This window comes from Salmo salar, chromosome 09, assembly GCF_965601325.2.
Source record: "Salmo salar chromosome 09, fSalSal1, whole genome shotgun sequence".
NCBI lineage: Eukaryota > Metazoa > Chordata > Actinopteri > Salmoniformes > Salmonidae > Salmo > Salmo salar.
In genome coordinates, this window is record NC_138299.1 from 99,433,440 (window position 1) to 99,451,578 (window position 18,139).

Here is an 18,139-nt window from a genome sequence, read left to right on the forward strand (position 1 = left end):
ATCAGGGGCCATGATTTGTTGTGTGAAATCACAAAATATATAGTCCAACATTTATTTTCAAATACTTAAAGAAAAAACATGTTTATTTTTTATTTTTGTACAATAGTTTTGGTAAGTATTTATACAGTAGATTTCCTTTTAGATGCATTTAGAAAAAACTAAAGTCACATCGACATGGCAGTAGGATTTCAAGCTCCAGGCTCTGAAAGATAATGTCAGGAAGAACAGGAGCAATGAAAATAAAATCTAAAATAAGCCTGACATTTCAGACTCTGAAAAGAAAGTAAAATGTAGGAAAAAAAACAAATAAGAGACATATTATAAAGTAGGTAATCTAATTTTTAACATCCAGCTTTAAACCCGGCTAAGATATTACATATTAATCTCATAGCAAACTGCATTTCAACAAAAGGAGACTGTATAAAGAAATATGTTCTCTGAACTTTACTGAATTCATAACGCAAACAAAGATCTAATGAAAAATACATCTTGTGATTTTGAGATGAACCACTAGTTTTGATTGAACAGAAAATAATTATTTGATGGGGGCAGGTATGTTAGAACAACTTACATAACATGGGCCTATAATATTCAAATAAGAAATACAAGTAAAAAGTATTCTGGCTCCTACCCTGTTTTTACATTCAGAAGAGTTACAACAAACATATGATTTATATACACAACATTATTCAAAACGTTAAACATGCAGGGCTAGCTGGAAAACTTTGGCAACACATTAAGTGCAACAGAGTCACAGAACTCCAACAGATCTTCCTACACTGGCTTCAGTGTGGACAGATGATTCGTTCATCAGAGGACTAGTCTCAGTGCTTCCACCCTGGTACAAATTCTTGTGCTTCAGGGTTCAAATTGCTGTTGATCTAAAGAGAAAAAAAAAACATGAGGGAAAATGTAATCAAAGCTTACAGAGATGATTCAATCCAAACAAATGGAGATATTATAGGCCTACTCTTAGTATGTTCCAGCCTGTGTTATCTTGCCAACTCCTCATGCCAAACAAGACAAAAATCATACTTTATACATATGCTCAAAATCTTCTTCTATTCTACTGAGAAATTGACTTTGTTTGTATTGTTATATTTTATTATTTCTTATTGTTGTTGCATTGTCGAGAAGGAACCTGCAAGTAAACATTTCGTTGGACGGTGTATCCTTTGTGTATCCCGTATATACGACTAATAAAACTGGAAATGTGGTGGCAAGATAGCACATACATATCTGGGACAAGGCTAGCCTCAGAAACACAGGCTTTTCATGAGTCGAAGAGACAAGATTTGGAAGGATGGCCACACGAGACTAGCCTGGCAAGCCACCTGATCCTGCGCATGAGTGGTTCCCTACACAAGACTAGGACTAGGCCAACTAAAATGGCTACTTTCCACAAACTTTACTTTAAGGAAACCTGGACGAACAAAATCACTGAAACATTTACCGCCAGGCCGTCGACGATGCCTGTGTCACAGAGGACCAGAAGGTTGAGTTGGTCTTGGAGTTGACCGAGGGTTGGAGGGAGATCTCTTGCTGGGATGAACCATTCATTCTCCTCTTCCTCCAACATCTCCTGGAAACACTGCTCAATGAACTCCTCCTCCCACAGTTCCTCCTCAATCTGGGGACAAAGCATTCAAAATAACTTAGACACCCACTCTTCGCAACACTAAATTATTGAAATAATGATACATTGCTATTAGAAAAACAGCTATTTCTTTGTGTGTGGTATAGGCATGAAATATTAAATCAACTAGCTACCTAATCTAGTACTTGATCAATAGGCAGAATAAGTAGAGTACCTGTCTGTTGAATTCCTCCTCATTCTCCATCCACATGTATTCAGCAAAGGGATTGTCATCATTGATGAACTGTCCATGTAGGATAAGTTCGCTGTTGCTGAAGCTTGGGGTGTTGTTGATGCGACTTGGGTCTTTCATTTTGGCTGTAACAAAGATGAGGTAAGTTAGCTGTATCTTCAAAAATAGACCAACAGAAGAAATAATACAATATTTCAGAACACAGTAATAAGACACAGCAATGAACAATCAACAACTCAGGAAAAAAACACAATACAGTTAAAAATGACAGCAACACTGATTATAGTTAACTATAATTTCGGGCTCCCGAGTGGCGCAGCGGTCTAAGGCACTGCATCTCAGTGCTAGAGGCGTCACTACAGACACCCTGGTTCGAATCCAGGCTGTACAACCGGCTGTGATTGGGAGTCCCATAGGCGCACAATTGGCCCAACGTCGTCCGGGTTTGGGGTGTAGGCTGTCATTGTAAATAAGAATTTATTCTTAACTGACTTGCCTAGTTATATAAAGGTTATATTTATTTAAAGGAACTTGTCTACCTTTAAGTCGCTCTGAATAAGAGCGTCTGCTAAATGACTAAAATGTAAATGTAAAATGTTTGTTAAGACGACTCGATATAAAGGCTAAAAGCAGCAAGTAGGCACACACATTTCTGTTTTATATAGACCACAGAAATGTTAACATAACGTTACGATATATCTCAACTTACCAAGAGGTGAAGGTTCAAAGCTGTCGTTGTTGCTTTTTGTTTCTTTCCAACTCTTTATGTCCGAGACAAGTGAACAATAATGGCCGCTGAGTGTGTTTGTTTACATGTTGAGCGTCAGCGATTGGACGAATCGTACGACCCTCTCACGTGATCAAGGCGCATCCTCCTTGCGATTGTAGTTATATCGCTTCAACGCCGCGTGAGCCCATCCTGCGCAGGTAAGGACAATAAACCTGAGTTTCCTAAATTCGGGGAAATCTTCGTTTGACTGTAAAAAAAATAACTAACGTTACAAATATATATATATATATATATATATATATTGAGCTCTTATTTACTTTTTGTTGTTGTAGCATAACATACATCTCATGATGAAAACATGCAGCTCGTTGCCATCAAATTAGCTTCGTAAGCTAGCTAGGCCAGAGGCCTTGCTTTTCACATCAAATATGTTATTCTGCTGTTGCCTATTAACATTTAGATAGCTAGTATCATCTTCAAACTAAACGTTTTTATATCTCGTACGCACAGGATTCAGCAAATATTCACATACTGAGTACAAATGTTTTTGGCAGCACAGACAAAAAGGGAAAAAACAGCTCTTGCGGTTAGCTACATCTCGTGTTAGCTAGCAACTTGAATAGCTAATGTTGCGATACATTCTCTATACTGTTGTTTTTGCTATCGCTGGATCTAAGAGTGTTCTGATCCAGAGACTGGATTCAAATTCCCTTTTTAATCATTGTAACCTTTTAACTAAACATTTTAAGCTCTTTTTCAAGTTGTGTCCAAACTGCAGTTAGGACAATTGTTGGTCACTTGGTGCATTATCCATTCTCTATGAAGATGAACCCTGGTTTGATATATCTTCTCTTCTGGCTATGACATACAGTTAATGATACTGTATATCTTCCTCTACTTTCGTATGAGGTCAATTCACGTCTGAATCTTTACTGTACATTTCCCTCCTTTTCTGTGAGTGGTCTCTCTTCAATGCTTTTATAAATGGTTCTTCCTGTTTCTTTCATATAAACCTAACATTCTGATTCTGAACACAGTTCAATTGACTACTATTTCAACTGGGCAGTTCTCTCTACACTTGCACTATGTACATTGTAGGCTAACTGAACCTGGCTGCGGACCGTGTTGTTTGCTCCTCCATATCCCCATGCTAACTGTGGAGGAGGGTGGCAGACAAGAACTTACACCCTACACTTTCACCATTATGTTTCTGCAGAAATATTCCATCAGATGAAGAGGAGAGTTTTCCTTTTCCTCATCCACGTTGACTTGTTGCCACGTCGTTGTCAGTTTTTTTAATTGACTGAATCTTCTCTTCGTTCAAAGACTTATAAATTGGCCCTCACTTAACTGCTTCCTTATTCTGTTATTGTGCTGTGTAATCTCACATTGAGTTAGTTTAGAGCACGTCAGCCATTTTGAGGATTGCCATGTCCCAGAAGATTCCATCTGATAGCTCTCAGAAAGGCTTTGCTGTGGGACGCGGGCTCCTGGCTGCTGCTGAGACCCTCAACTTCAGCATGAATGAACAGCGTTCAGACAGTCTCCATCATGGCTCAACCTCCAGACAGTTGCACAGCATGTCCTCGGGTATGGGTGGTGGTGAGGGTGACCGTGACCCGCAGCTGTCCCGTCGTGGTGGCGGCAGCCACATTGGCAACTCCATGAAGCTGTTTGCCAGCTTGGGCCTGTCGCCCGCTGACCTAGACATGCTGGCACAGATCCCAGAAGACAACATTAGTGTGGAGACCTTGCCTCACCTTATAATGCAGCTTAAGAACCGGAAGGTGGAGTCTGACAGACGCATGGCAGGCAACTCTAGAGGGGACCTGTCCGGCCTCTCCTCTGAGACCTCATACAGAGCCAGCAGAGACGACTGGGATGACATGCGTGTTGGCAAACTGGGTGGTTCCATGGGGCAAGCTTCGGGCCACGCTCAGCAAGGAGACTTGGGCTACAGTTCCATCCAAGACACTTCAGCTGGAAGGTACGAACTCGACTATGGCCACGGCAGTGGTGGAAGAGATCCAGGCTGGTATTCAGATCTTTCCCATGATCGCTACAGCGGTATGGGCATGGGTCCCCCCTCAGCGGCAGATAGTGTCTTTATGACCAGGAGAATGGGTTCCCCGTCCCAAGGCAAAGTGCAGGACTTCTTAGGAGTTATACCTCACATGTTTCCCCATGTGTGCTCTCTTTGTGATTTTGACGTGCATTCTACCATGGTGAGTATTAACTCCAATTCATTTTCCACTTTACCTGTCTATTTCACACCGTCTACTCTGATCTCAGTTTGATTGCTACTCTCTTGCACGCACGGACACTTTCAATTCAAGACCACTTTTTGGAATTTTATAATCAAATCTTTTAGATCTTTTGATTTATCAAGTGATGAAAAGCCAATCCTACAGTACACTAAGTAATGATTCAACAAGTCTGTTTTATATTAGCATCATATCTCCACTTATTCAGCTTCTTTATCCTTTTTTGAAGAGCCGTAGTTTAATCACCCTTTTGCTTTCTAATTGGTGTGGGAGCCAATTCATGTATACAGTGTATGTATTCAGTAAATCAGTCACTCATCCAGGGGTTGTCTTGGTCTGCAGGAGTGGAACCAGCACACGGATGGATTACGGCATACAGAAAACCAGAGGCTCCTCCTGCAAATGTAAGTTACTATTCCTTTTCAAACACACTACGTTATGTAAAGACCTTTTATGTTGAGATACCCACTGAAGAATGTGATACGCACTGAAACGTCTGTGTACAGCTTTTTACCCTGCTTTGCTTGGAAAAGCACAGAGAGAGGAAAAATAAATATTTAAAAATAAAATTGTGTGAACCATTAATCATTGTTGACCAATGTTCTCCCATGATCTTTAGGTACCCAGAATGGGATCCACACATGGCCACAAGCAGAAGGTATGTGTCTTTCTCTCCCGCACGTGCACACACACATGCTCTCTCTTTCTCACACACACGCCGGTTGCTATAACATGTTTGCAAATTTTAGTCCCAAGAGTTGATAAAGGACATAAACCAGTTAACAAGAAACTTTCAGTTGTTTTGACTTTAAAGAGTAACTGCCCCTTAAAAAAACAACTTCTCATTTAGAAAACAGCCTATGTGGCATCTATGAGTATGAAACATTTATTCTACTGTCAACATTGCCTACAAAGTGTAAATACGGTCATTTTGGTCATAAAGTTTGTCTTGTCCAAAACAGAGTTTTGTGAGGCTTGTGGTCCTTGACTGCATCACAACATAAACAAAGGTTGGCTTTGTTTTAATCCTGCCGACAGCTGGCATCACACTAGAAATTATAAATTTGGAGTGCAGCTCCACTCGACCCGATAGGGTATCCCTTTGGTAAATTTGGGTTGACTTTGGATATCCCTATAGGGCTAGTTAGGGACCATCGATAAAATGGGACAATATGTTGACATTTCAGTGACTTAACCTCAAACCAACTATAAATTGTAGAAATTAATTTACAAATATTGAAAGCATTTATTGAGAACTAAAAGGAATGAGAATATTGTCTCATTTACATTGTGTAATTTATTGACAGCCCCTAACTAGCCCCGGGCATAGACGATACAAATTTACCACGGTCGCACACCAGTCAGCTAAAGTTAATTGTCTAAATCATTTTTTACACTTTTGCCACCTGCGAACACACAGACACACGAGACAACCACACCCCAAAACCAACTCGAGTTTGAATTAAGTCATGGACACTAGCATTTCTTAATGACCCAAATATAAAACAAGCCAAATCAGGAAGTGAAGTTGCGCTTTAAATACGTGGCTGAATCGGTCTCATGTAAAATTAGGCTGAATCGGTCTCATGTTTGTCCCTTTTCAGCAGTGGGTCTCATCTACTGGAGACCACCAATCAATCAGCCGGTCTCCTGGGACCAATCCCCATGGCTGAAAGGCAGCAGGCTGGAGGAGGGCGCATGAACTCCGGCTGGGGTAATGCTGTGTTTGTGTGAAAGATTACGTCTGTGTCTGAAATGTCATCCTATTCCCTTTTAGTGCACTACTTCTGATTAGGGTTCCATAGGGCTTTGGTCAAAAGTAGTGCACTATATAGGGAATAGGGTGCCTTTTCGGATGCAACCAATGTATACTTATTCCTGTCACTTACTGATGAATTTTTGCATTCATTACCATGTTATCATTGTCATTAAAGGGATAGGCCTAGTTCACCCAAATTACTAAATGACATATTGGCTTCCTGACCCTGTAATCAGTCTAGGGACAAAGGAAGACAGTAATCCATGTTTTGCTTAGCTGGCCACTGCCATGTTGTAATTTAAGTGACTGTGGGTCCTTGAAAAGCCCGTGTGTGTGTTTGTTTTTATATATATATATATATAAACCTCTATTATGTCTTAGGGGGTGGTGCTGGATCTAATGTTGGATCAGGCAAGCCACATCAACACTCTATGGCACTTAAGCAGGTAATGTGTTTTATTTGTCATGATATTATCTTGATCAAATACAATCTTTTTACTGCAATGCAGTGACCAGGTAACTCCTCATCAAAAACGAATGTATTTTACTGGTATGTCTTTGGTGTGAAAGTCATGGATTCAACCTGTTTTTCTATCTGTCTGAACTGTTCTCCTCAGATCAGAAGCAAAGTAGTGGTGGCTAAATATGACAGTAGTCCTCTGTCTAACAAAGCCCTGTTCGCCCTGGTTGAACCCTTTGGAACTCTCTGTGAACACCTGGTACTGAAGAACAAGGTAAAGCACATCACTTTGTGCCACCTTGCCAGAGGCATGTTCAATTCTGGGCGTACGTGGAGATTCTAGGATTTGCGTGCGCAACAAACTAATGGGATTTATCAAACTGTCGCAACACAACGTATAAACATGGTTTTTATTGACAAATCAGAGCCGTACTGTATTTCCGTGCTCGTGAACATGCGTTACAACCCCGCCTGGAAAACAGCCTCCATTCACCTTTTATGCAAACAATAAAAACGTCCTCATTTGCTGTATAATTTGAAAATGTTGGAACTGGGTCATGACAGTTTTTCTAAAGCGCAATGGTCAATTTGTTCACATTTCTGTAGAGGTGTGGGAAGAATGTTTTAATCTTTTGCAGTGACTTTTTAAACCAAAATTTCAGACCAAATAAAAGTATCTGTCAATATGCTGCTATACAATCTCCTTCCCCAACCGCAAATACATCTGTTTTCACACTAGACCTACCTTCTGTTTTTATGGGCCGACCATTATTAGAATTTCCGTGCCTCAAACACTTCAATTACCCCCCCCCCCCTTCCCAAAAAAATAAAATTTGCTTGCAGTACAATTGATCAACCACTACAAGTTGTGTGTATGCATGGTCTGAGAAGTGAGTGGAAATACACACGCTTTCCCTTGAAGTTCAAACTTCATAAATACCAATCTTTGCAGGGGAACCCGTCGCACGCAAGGTTCAGTCTTTTTTTTTAAATTATATATATTTTTTTGTGCCCACACACTTTTGAGAAATGCCGCCCCTAGTCGTTGACTATAAAGATTCTTAATTGGAGTGTCCAGGAAACCACCCCTTTTGTGTTTTCACACCACTTTCCTCTTATTACAATGTATAAATCAATTCTGCTTTAACAGAGTAACTAACATATTACAGTACAACTGGAGATATACAGATCACAATGTAAACACTTTCAAACACTTGACTTGCTCTTATTACCCATTTTAACAGAAGTAAATGGATGACGTTGTTGTATTAGAGCACCTGCTGACTGGTCCTGTAGCACAGGGTTCATGATACGTATTTCTACTCCACAGGCCTTTTTAGAAATGGAGACCCATAAGGAAGCTAGGGATGTGGTGAGCTACTACCAGCAGAACCCAGCGGTGTTGTATGGGAAACAAATCACTTGTTATCTGTCCAAGGAACTCATGGTGATTCAGGTAATATTGGAATGTCCTTATTCATCTATTTTCATTCGTTTTGCCTGTATCTGCTGTATAGATGAAATACTTCAAATCACTCAGATGCATTTCTACCTTAGCTGACCGTTACCTACCCCATTCAATTCAAGCAGTGATCATGCATGCAGATCAGTACATCGTAATATTTTCCTCTTTCTGAATACAGAAAGACAGCAGAACTGAAAGAATCAACCGGGAGGCGAAACAAGGCAAAGAGCCAGCGGCAGCGAACCAATCGCAGGTAGTCTTCTTCTCCAACTTGCCGCGTGAGAATGAGAAGAAGCAGGAACTCCTCACCATCGCGCGGCGCTTCGGAACCGTGGAGAAACACTTGTTTCTAACAGATGAGGTAAAAGTCCTATTATTCTCTGTATATAAAATATACTAATGTTTGGATAAAAGCGTCTGCTAAATGGCGCATATTATTTTTTATTAAACTAAGCAACAAAAAAAAGAAACGTCCCTTTTTCCGGACCCTGTCTTTCAAAGATAATTCATTAAAATCCAAATAACTTCAGAGATCTTCATTTGTAGAGGGTTTAAACACTGTTTCCCATGCTTGTTCAACGAACCATAAACAATTAATGAACTTGCACCTGTTGAACGGTCGTTAAGAGACACTAACAGCTTATAGACGGTAGGCAATTAAGGTCTCAGTTATGAAAACGTAGGACACTAAAGAGACCTTTCTACTGACTCTGGAAAAACACCAAAAGAAAGATGTCCAGGGTCCCTGCTCATCTGTGTGAATGTGTCTTAGGCATGCTGCAAGGAGGCATGAGGATATTATTTTTATTATATTCTGGATGTGTCATGAAGGCTTAATGTATAAACGTTAGCGTTTGTCTTCCAAGTCTTTTGTTCAGCTGGGGTCTGCAGAGGATGCTGAGATGTTGGTGAAGTACTACACTCTGAATCCACTGACCATCCAGGGAAAGAGTGTCCGCTTAAACATCTGTACCAAGTACAAGACCTTAAAGTAAGAATTCCAAGTTTGATTCAGTGCTTCATTATCTTATTAGTGGACTTAGTTGGCCTTTTTTTCACAGAGGTAGCTGGACTGATTGTGGATTGTTGTCTGTTTGTAACAGTGTGAGTAATCGCTCCAATAAACTGATGGATGACAAGAGAAGGAGAAGCAGCAGTAGTACTGGGCCCAAAGACAAAGGTTCCTCCTCCAGAAGCGCTAAATCTTCCTCTAGCAGCAAAGCCAAAGAGGACAAGAAGGAACCACCAAAAGGAGAGGACAGCGGTGCAGAGGGAGAAGGGTCAGGGGGAGAAGGGTCAGGGAGAGGTGACGAGGTGGCTGGTGTGATGGAGGGAGATGAAGCTGAGGAGTGCAAAGGAGAGGGAGACCAGGGTTCACGTGATGATGGGCCGTCAGAGGACAAGGCTGAAGCCGTGACGGAAGACCCAGAGACCGCTGCCAACACCAGTCTGGAATCCCAGGAGGAGAAGGAACCTGCTCCGGACTCTGACAATGTTCCGAGCACTGCAAAGGTTCTGAGCAGTAGTCATGTCACTGAGAAGGCTGAGGGGTCAGAGGTGGAGGGGACTGTCCCTGGTCCAGAGGAGAAAGCAGAGGGAGAGCCTGAGAGTGAACAGATGGAAACTGAAGCCACTACAGATGAGCCAGAGACCGAGGACAAGGATGACATGCCGTCGGCAGAGCCAGCAGAGAGCTTAGAGATGCATGAGGAACAACTACCTGCAGATCAGGTAGGTCAACAACAGAAAACATTTACAGTGCAAGAAAATATTATATTTGTCTTGCTTACAAGTTGGCACTACTCTTCTGTTTTTGTTCAGTTTGAGACAGTTCTGTTGAGCACCGTGTATGTATAGCCATGTGTGTGTGTGTAAACATTTATTTTGAATATGTAACTAATATGTTGACATACAGTACCAGTCAAAAGTTTGGACACCTACTCATTCCAGGGTTTTTATTTTTACTATTATCTACATTGTAGAATAATAGTGAATACATCAAAACTATGAAATAACACACATGGAATCATGCAGTAACCAAAAAAGTGTTAAACAAATAAAAATATATTTTATGTTTGATTCTTGAAAGTAGCCATCTTTTGTCTTGATGACAGCTTTGCACACTCTTGGCATTTTCTCAACCAGCTTCATGAGGTAGTCACCTGAAATGCAGTTCAATTAACAGGTGTGTCTTGTTCAAAGTTAATTTGTGGAATTTCTTTCCTTAATTTGTTTGAGCCAATCAGTTGTGTTGCGACAAGGTAGGGGTGGTATACAGAAGAGAGAACATATTATGGCAAGAACAGCTCAAATACACAAAGATAAACGACAGTTCGTTACTTTAAGACATGAAGGTCAGTCAATATCAATACGGAACATTTCAAGAACTTTGAAAGTTTCTTCAAGTGCCGTCGCAAAAACCATCAAGCGCTATGATGAAACTGGCTCTCATGAGGACTGCCACAGGAAAGAAAGACCCAGAGTTACCTCTGCTGCAGAGGATAAGTTCATTAGAATTACCAGCCTCAGAAATTGCAGCCCAAATAAATGTTTCACAGAGTTCAAGTAACAGACACATCTCAACATCAACTGTTCAGAGGAGACTGCGTGAATCAGGCCTTCATGGTCAAATTGCTGCAAAGAAACCACTACTAAAGGATACCAATAAGAAGAAGAGACTTGCCTGGGCCAAGAAACACGAGAGATGGACATTAGACCGGTGGAAATCTGTCCTTTGGTCTGATGAGTCCAAATGTGAGATTTTTGGTTCCAACCGCCGTGTCTTTGTTAGACGCAGAGTAGGTAAACGGATGATCTCTACATGTGTAGTTCCCACCGTGAAGCATGGAGGAAGAGGTGTGGGGGTGCTTTGCTGGTGACACTGTCTGTGATTTATTTAGAATTCAAGGCACACTTAACCAGCATGGCTACCACAGCATTCTGCAGGGACACGCCATCCCATCTGGTTTGCGCTTAGTGGGACTATCATTTGTTTTTCAACAGGACAATGACCAAACACACCTCCAGGCTGTGAAAGGGCAATTTTATCAAGAAGAAGAGTGATGGAGTGCTGCATCAGATGACCTGGCCTCCACAATCACCTGACCCTAACCCAATTGAGATGGTTTGGGATGAGTTGGACCGCAGAGTGAAGGAAAAGCAGCCAACAAGTGCTCCGCATAAGTGCGAACTCCTTCAAGACTGTTGGAAAAGCATTCTAGGTGAAGCTGGTTGAGAGAATGCCAAGAGTGTGCAAAGTTGTCATCAAGGCAAACGGTGGCTACTTTGAAGAATCTCAAATATAAAATATATTTTGATTTGTTTAACACTTTTTTTGGTTATTACATGATTCCATGTGTGTTATTTCATAGTTTTGATGTCTTCACTATTATACAGTGTAAAAATAAAGAAACCCTTGAATGAGTAGGTGTCCAAACTTTTAACCGGTACTTTATGTTGAGTATGTAACTAACATGTTGACATGTTGTTGTTCCTTTCCGTCAGGAGGAGGGCAGCATGGAGCAGGATTTCCCAGAGAACATGGATGACTTTGTGACTCTGGATGAGCTGGCAGAAGACGAGGACTTGGAGAGACAGGACTCCTCATCCAAAGAAAAATACTCATCTTCAGGTAAACAACATTAACTTAACCTCTAGCATGATGTATGATCATTTAATTTAGGATGATTGATGACAGTGTCTGTGGAATTGAAAACCATTGCTACCATGTCAGCCCACATGAAAATAGGCTACAGCAACTGTTGTTGGAAAAGTAAACAGTTGTGTAATTATCGCTCTCATTCTCTCTGCAGGAAGCTCTAAGAAAATTGGGGGATTGAGAGTGGTCAACGTTGTGGGATTTAAACGAGCCTATGGTTTTCTGAACGAGATCTTGGCCCTGGCCAAACCCTTCGGTACAGTAGTTCAGCACCTGGTGCTTGACGTGAGACCTGAGGTAAAGTTGGTTGGTTGGTTGATATATTAATTTGACAGTGAAGCAAAAACAAAGTGAAGTTAACGTGTATCTTTGTTGGTGAACCTAGGCCTTTCTGCAACTCAATTCGGAAGAAGAGGCAAAAGCAATGGTCAATTTCTACAGTGGGAATGTAACACCAACTGTGTGTGGGAAATCTGTGAAAATCTACCATTCACAGACATACGCTACCATTCAGGTGAGCTCCGGACCTGCAGATTGTTGGTCAGCCTTCCTATAGTAGAAGTTGTTTCTAATGTTTCCTGTTCTTCTTGCAGAGTGGGAGAGTGGTATACGTGGGACAGATTCCACACTTCAAATCCTCAGACGCCTCTCTTCTGAAAATTGCTGAACCATTCGGCAAAGTGAGACGCTATTTTCTGAACAGATCTCGCAACGAGGTAATGAAATGTTTTGTTCTCTCTTCTGCTACAGAGCTTTCTTGGAATGAGTGGGAGACAATAGAAATCCAAATTTGTTTTGTATGTTAATTATTTAATTTCTAGTGTTTCATTGAGATGGAACGTGGAGAGGACGCTGAGAGAATGTCTGAGACCTACAAGGACACGCCCCCTAAATTCGAAGGCAAGCGACTAACGGTGTACGTTAGCAGGAAGTACAAACAGCTCAAATACGGGTGAGTCAAATGAAACAACAGTTAATGTAATTGCTGTGAACGTTGTACATTTCAACTTATTTCTGTCACTACTAAGATGCTGCTCTTCCGCGACACTAAAGATGAAATGCTCTTTCCCACACTAGACACCGACCACCAGCCCCTGACTCTGAGGAGAAGAAGAGGCCGTCAAAGAGGGAGCGATCAGGCAGTGAAACAAGCTCCCACAGGAGCTCAGCAGCCAAAAGCTCAGCCAAGCAGGATGAAGAACCTCCAGTCAAGAAGTCCAGAGAGGAGACGGCATCCTCCTCAGCAGACGAGCCTGAGAAAGAAGACAAGGAGGAGATGGTGGAGACGCCCACTGAGCAGAGTGAGGTAGAGGTTAGGAAGGAAGAGGACGTGGTCCAGGGAGAACATAGTCAACCCTCTGAGACCTCAGCTGTACACAAGATTGACACTGACATGGTAAGTTTATCTGGCTTAGGTTGTTCTGAAAATGCTACCATATTCACTATAGTTTATTACTACGGATCACAGTCCTATGGGGCTTAGGTCAAGCGTAGTTTGCTGTCATCAGCAATCCCTCAATGATGATCTGATGGGGAATATGACACCATTTTGGGACGTAACCCGAGGCAGTTTTAGTTTGTCAACCGAAGGGAGTAGCTTAAGGAACTGACTCTCTCTTGCTCTATTCTGTAGAACATCAAAATGGAGGAAAACGAGACTGCCATTTCCATAGTGAATGTGAGGAGCGTTGAGGAGAATGGCGAGACTGCTAGCATACCATCCCAGGCTGAGGGGAAGCTTTCATCAACCAGTCCTGTTCCTCTGGGGCCTTATGAGCCTAACAACCCAGTGGGTAAGGACATGCTCAGATGAATACTCTAGAGGGAAAATGGTTTTCTATGCGTTTAGAAATACCTTTTTTAATAACATATAGAATACATTTATTTTTCTGTCGGACAACTCTTGTCTTGTCCAACACATAAAAAAATATACAATACACAGACAAAAGTATCTGGACACCCCTTTAATTTAGTGGATTCAGTAATTTGTTGTTGCAGACAGGTGTATGCAAAGTTGTTTTCTTGATTTTAATCTACATAGACAAACATTGGCAGTAGGATGGCCTTACTGAAGGGCTCAGTGACTTTGACTTTCTGCCCTGCTAGAGCTGCCCCGGTCAACTGTAAGTGTTGCTATTGTGAAGTGGAACCATCTAGGTAGGGCACACAAGCTCACAGAACGGGGCTGCCGAGTGCAAAAGCACGTAGAAATTATCTGTCCTCGGTTGCGAGTTCAAAACTGCCTCTGGAAACGTCAGCACAGGAACTGTTCGTCGGGAGCTCCTTGAACTGGGTTTCCGTGGCTGAACAGCCACACACAAGCCTAAAATCACCATGCGCTATAACAGCGTCAGCTGGAGTGGTGTAAAGCTCGCCGCCATTCGACTCTGGAGCAGTGGAAACGCGTTCTCTGGGGTGATGAATCACGCTTCATCATCTGGCAGTCCGACCATGAATCTGGGTTTGGCGGATGCCAGGAGAACGCTACCTGCCCCAATCCATAGTGCCAACTGTAACGTTTGGTGGAGGAGGAATAATGGTCTGGGGCTGTTTTTTTGGGGGTGCTAGGCCCCTTAGTTACAGTGAAGGGAGATCTTAACCTTACAGCATACAATGACATTCTAGACGATTCGGCAACTTTGCGGCAACCGTTTGGGGAAGGCCCTTTCCTGTTTCAGCATGACAATGCCCCTGTGCACAAAGCAAGGTTCATACAGAAATGGTTTGTCGAGATTGATGTGGAAGAACCTGACTGGCCTTCACAGCCCTGACCTTAACCCCATCGAACACCTTTGGGATGAATTGGAACGTCAACTACGAGCCAGGCCTAATCGCCCAACATCAGTGCCCGACCTCACTAATGCTCTTGTGGCTGAATGGATGTTCCAACATCTAGTGGAAAGCCTTCCCAGAAGAGTGGAAACTGTTATAGCAGTGAAAGGGTGGGGGACTTTATATTAATGCCCATGATTTTAGAATGAGATGTTCAACGAGCAGGTGTCCACATACTTTTGACCATGTAGATTTGATCATATTTCATACATTATAACCAAATGTTCAAATCGAATGTTATTTGTCACATGCCCTGAATACAACAGGTGTAGACCTTACAGTGAAATACTTACAACCAAACATCATAGTGACACTGTTGTCTGATTGCAGGTGTTGAATATGTGAAGATGGGGTACTATTGTCGAGTCTGTTTCCTGTTCTATTCCAATGAGGAGACAGCCAAGAAGGTTCACTGCAGCAGTCAATCTCACTACCAAAAACTCATGGTAAACATGCATTATTTTAGATAATTAGCAGATATACCAAAATATTTAAGCAGTCATTTAAAGCTCTTGACACAACACACCAATACGTCTCTCACTTTGTATCAAACAGTTGTCAGCGTCAGAAAAAACATTTGCTCTGAAATCTAAATGCTGTCCCTTTTTTTATTTTTTTTATTTCTTTTTCAGAAACATCTGGAAAAGGAGAAGGCCAAAGCTCAAAGTACCACAGGGACAAAGACTCCTGTGTAGGAAATTACAAGTCTTGGAACTGTTTACGCTTGGATATAGTTAGTTTGTAACGCTAGAGTGGAAGTTGCAGCATTTATTTTTTTTATTTTTAAAGCTTTCATGTTTAGTCATACAGTTTTGTAACTTTTTATTTTAACCAATGTACTGTACCAGGAGGAACCAACCATGAATGGGTCTGGAGAATGTAGGGAGTTGTGTATGGCTGTTTTTTTGTTTTTAATGTTTTCTGATGACTCGTCTTGCTAAATTTATAAGTGCAAGACACATTTTTGATTTGTATTGAAGTCATAGGACTACATCCCTGTCAGATGCTGGTCTTTTGATTGTTCCCCAACTGTTGTGATGCAGAGACGAGAAATAATGTAACCAATTATATTAGGGCAAGTGTCTAAAGGAGTTTGGTTGATCATTTTAATAAATGCCTCCCATGCAGATGTTCAGATAATTGCATTGTTTGGAAGTATAATGAACAAAAATATAAATTCAACATGTAATGTGTTGGTCCCATGTTTCATGAGTTAAAATAAAAGATCCCAGAAATTTTTCAGATGCACAAGAAACTTATTTCTCAAATGTTGTGCACAAGTTTGTTTACATCCCTGTTAGTGGGCATTTCTCCTTTGCCAAGATAATCCATCCACCTGACAGGTGTGGCATATCAAGAAGCTGATCATTCCACAGGTGCACCTTGTGCTGGGGACAATAAAAGGCCACTTTAAAATGTGCAGTTTTATCACAACACAATGTCTCGATTGGCATGCTGACTGCAGGAATGTCCACCAGAGCTGTTGCCAGTGAATTGAATGTTCATTTCTCTACCATAAGCTGCCTCCTACGTCGTTTCAGAGAATTTGGCAGTACGTCCAACAGGCCTCACAACCGCAGACTGCGTGTAACCAGTCTAGGACCTCCACATCTGGCTTCCAGGCTGTATCGCAACCGGCCGTGATTGAGAGTCCCATGGGGCGGTGCACAATTGGCCTAGCGTCGGTTCGAGTTTGACCGGTGTATGCTGTCAACGTAAATAAGAATTTGTTCTTAACTGACTTGCCTAGTAAAATAGTCTTCACATGTAGGATTGTCTGAGACCAGCCACCTGGACAGCTGATGAAACTGGGTTTGCACAACCAAAGAATTTCTGCACAAACTCAATCTGTCTCAGGGAAGCTCATCTGCGTGCTCGTCATCCTCACCAGGGTCTTGACCTGACTGCAGTTAGGCAATGTAACCAACTTCAGTGGGAAATGTCTCACCTTCGATGGCCACTGGCACGCTGGAGAAGTGTGCTGTTCATGGATGAATCCCGGTTTCAACTGTACCGGGCAAATGGCAGACAGCGTGTATGGCGTCGTGTGGTTTGCTGATGTCAACGTTGTGAACAGTCACCCATGGTGATTATGATATTTGAAGGCATAAACTGGACAACGAACACAATTGCATTTTATCTATGGCAATTTGAATGCAGAGATACCGTGACGAGATCCTGAGGCTCATTGTGTCATTCATCTGCCTCCTTCACCTCATGTTTCAGCATGATATTGCACGGCCCCATGTCACAATTATCTGTACACAATTCCTGGAAGCTGAAAATGTCCCAGTTCTTCCATGGCCTGCATACTCACCAGACATGTCACCCGTTGAGCATGTTTGGGATGCTCTGGATCGACGTGTACGACAGTGTTACAGTTCCAGCCTATATCCAGCCACTTCGCACAGCCATGGAAGAGGAGTGGGACGACAGTTCACAGGACACAAACAGCCTGATCAACTCTATGTGAAGGAGATTTGTTTTTCTGCTGCATGAGGTAAATGGTGGTCACCAGATACTGACTGGTTTTCTGATTCACACCCCTACTTTTTTATTTTAAGTTATCTGTATTCCCAGTCATGTGAAATCCATACATTAATTAATTTATTTAATTTAATTTATTTAAATTCACTTTTTTTATATGAACTGTTGCATGTTGAGTTTTATATTTTTGTTCAGTGTATATTGGCATCATGTTACTGGAGGAGAATGGGTACAAAGAAATGTGTTGAGAGCCCCCTCTTATTGTGAGCATGCACTTTACACATACAGTTCACATTGAGACCAGGAGATGGTGTTATTGTTTCTACTATTCACTAGAGTCAGCAGGACAAAGTATGTTAGTTTTTCTCAGGATTACTTGTGATTGCTACTTTTCCCAGTGACTTCACAAAGCAATCTTAAATTAAATGCTGCTTTTCACAAAAACAAAACCAATATTTGTAAAAATATATAAATATTTGTAAAAATATATCAATATTTTTTTTATTTGACATGCAGTTAAAAAGGTATCTAAATTCAACATGCGTTGCTAAAAGCATCACTATTTGGTGGATAATTTATGGACCACCAAATCCACCTTTCATCCAGATGGATCCATCCTGTTTTCTGTATCCACTGTCCTTCACTACGCCAAGTT

General features: G+C 41.6%; 2 protein-coding genes across 3 annotated transcripts; one reads left to right on the forward strand and one right to left on the reverse strand.

The window, feature by feature from the left end:
* Positions 1–50: 50 nt before the first annotated feature.
* Positions 51–2,659, reverse strand: LOC106612288 (polyadenylate-binding protein-interacting protein 2). Its single transcript, XM_014213318.3, has 4 exons — positions 2,539–2,659; positions 1,812–1,954; positions 1,454–1,630; positions 51–881 (listed from the first exon to the last, which is right to left on the reverse strand). Exons 2-4 carry the CDS (start codon positions 1,947–1,949, stop codon positions 825–827), a joined length of 372 nt encoding a protein of 123 aa, XP_014068793.1. The 5' UTR covers positions 1,950–1,954; positions 2,539–2,659; the 3' UTR covers positions 51–824.
* LOC106612286 (uncharacterized) lies at positions 2,656–16,235 on the forward strand. Of its 2 annotated transcripts, none has more exons than XM_014213314.3 (20): positions 2,656–2,756; positions 3,776–4,784; positions 5,166–5,227; positions 5,443–5,481; positions 6,428–6,537; positions 6,964–7,028; positions 7,200–7,316; positions 8,373–8,498; positions 8,686–8,868; positions 9,374–9,498; positions 9,611–10,238; positions 12,012–12,138; positions 12,320–12,462; positions 12,551–12,679; positions 12,759–12,881; positions 12,987–13,117; positions 13,243–13,561; positions 13,799–13,958; positions 15,328–15,443; positions 15,630–16,235. In XM_014213314.3, exons 2-20 carry the CDS (start codon positions 3,990–3,992, stop codon positions 15,690–15,692), a joined length of 3,561 nt encoding a protein of 1,186 aa, XP_014068789.1. In that variant the 5' UTR covers positions 2,656–2,756; positions 3,776–3,989; the 3' UTR covers positions 15,693–16,235. The 2 variants fall into 2 exon arrangements, with proteins under 2 accessions (XP_014068789.1, XP_014068792.1); XM_014213317.3 differs by having other exon boundaries at positions 6,431–6,537.
* The last annotated feature ends 1,904 nt before the right edge of the window (positions 16,236–18,139 follow it).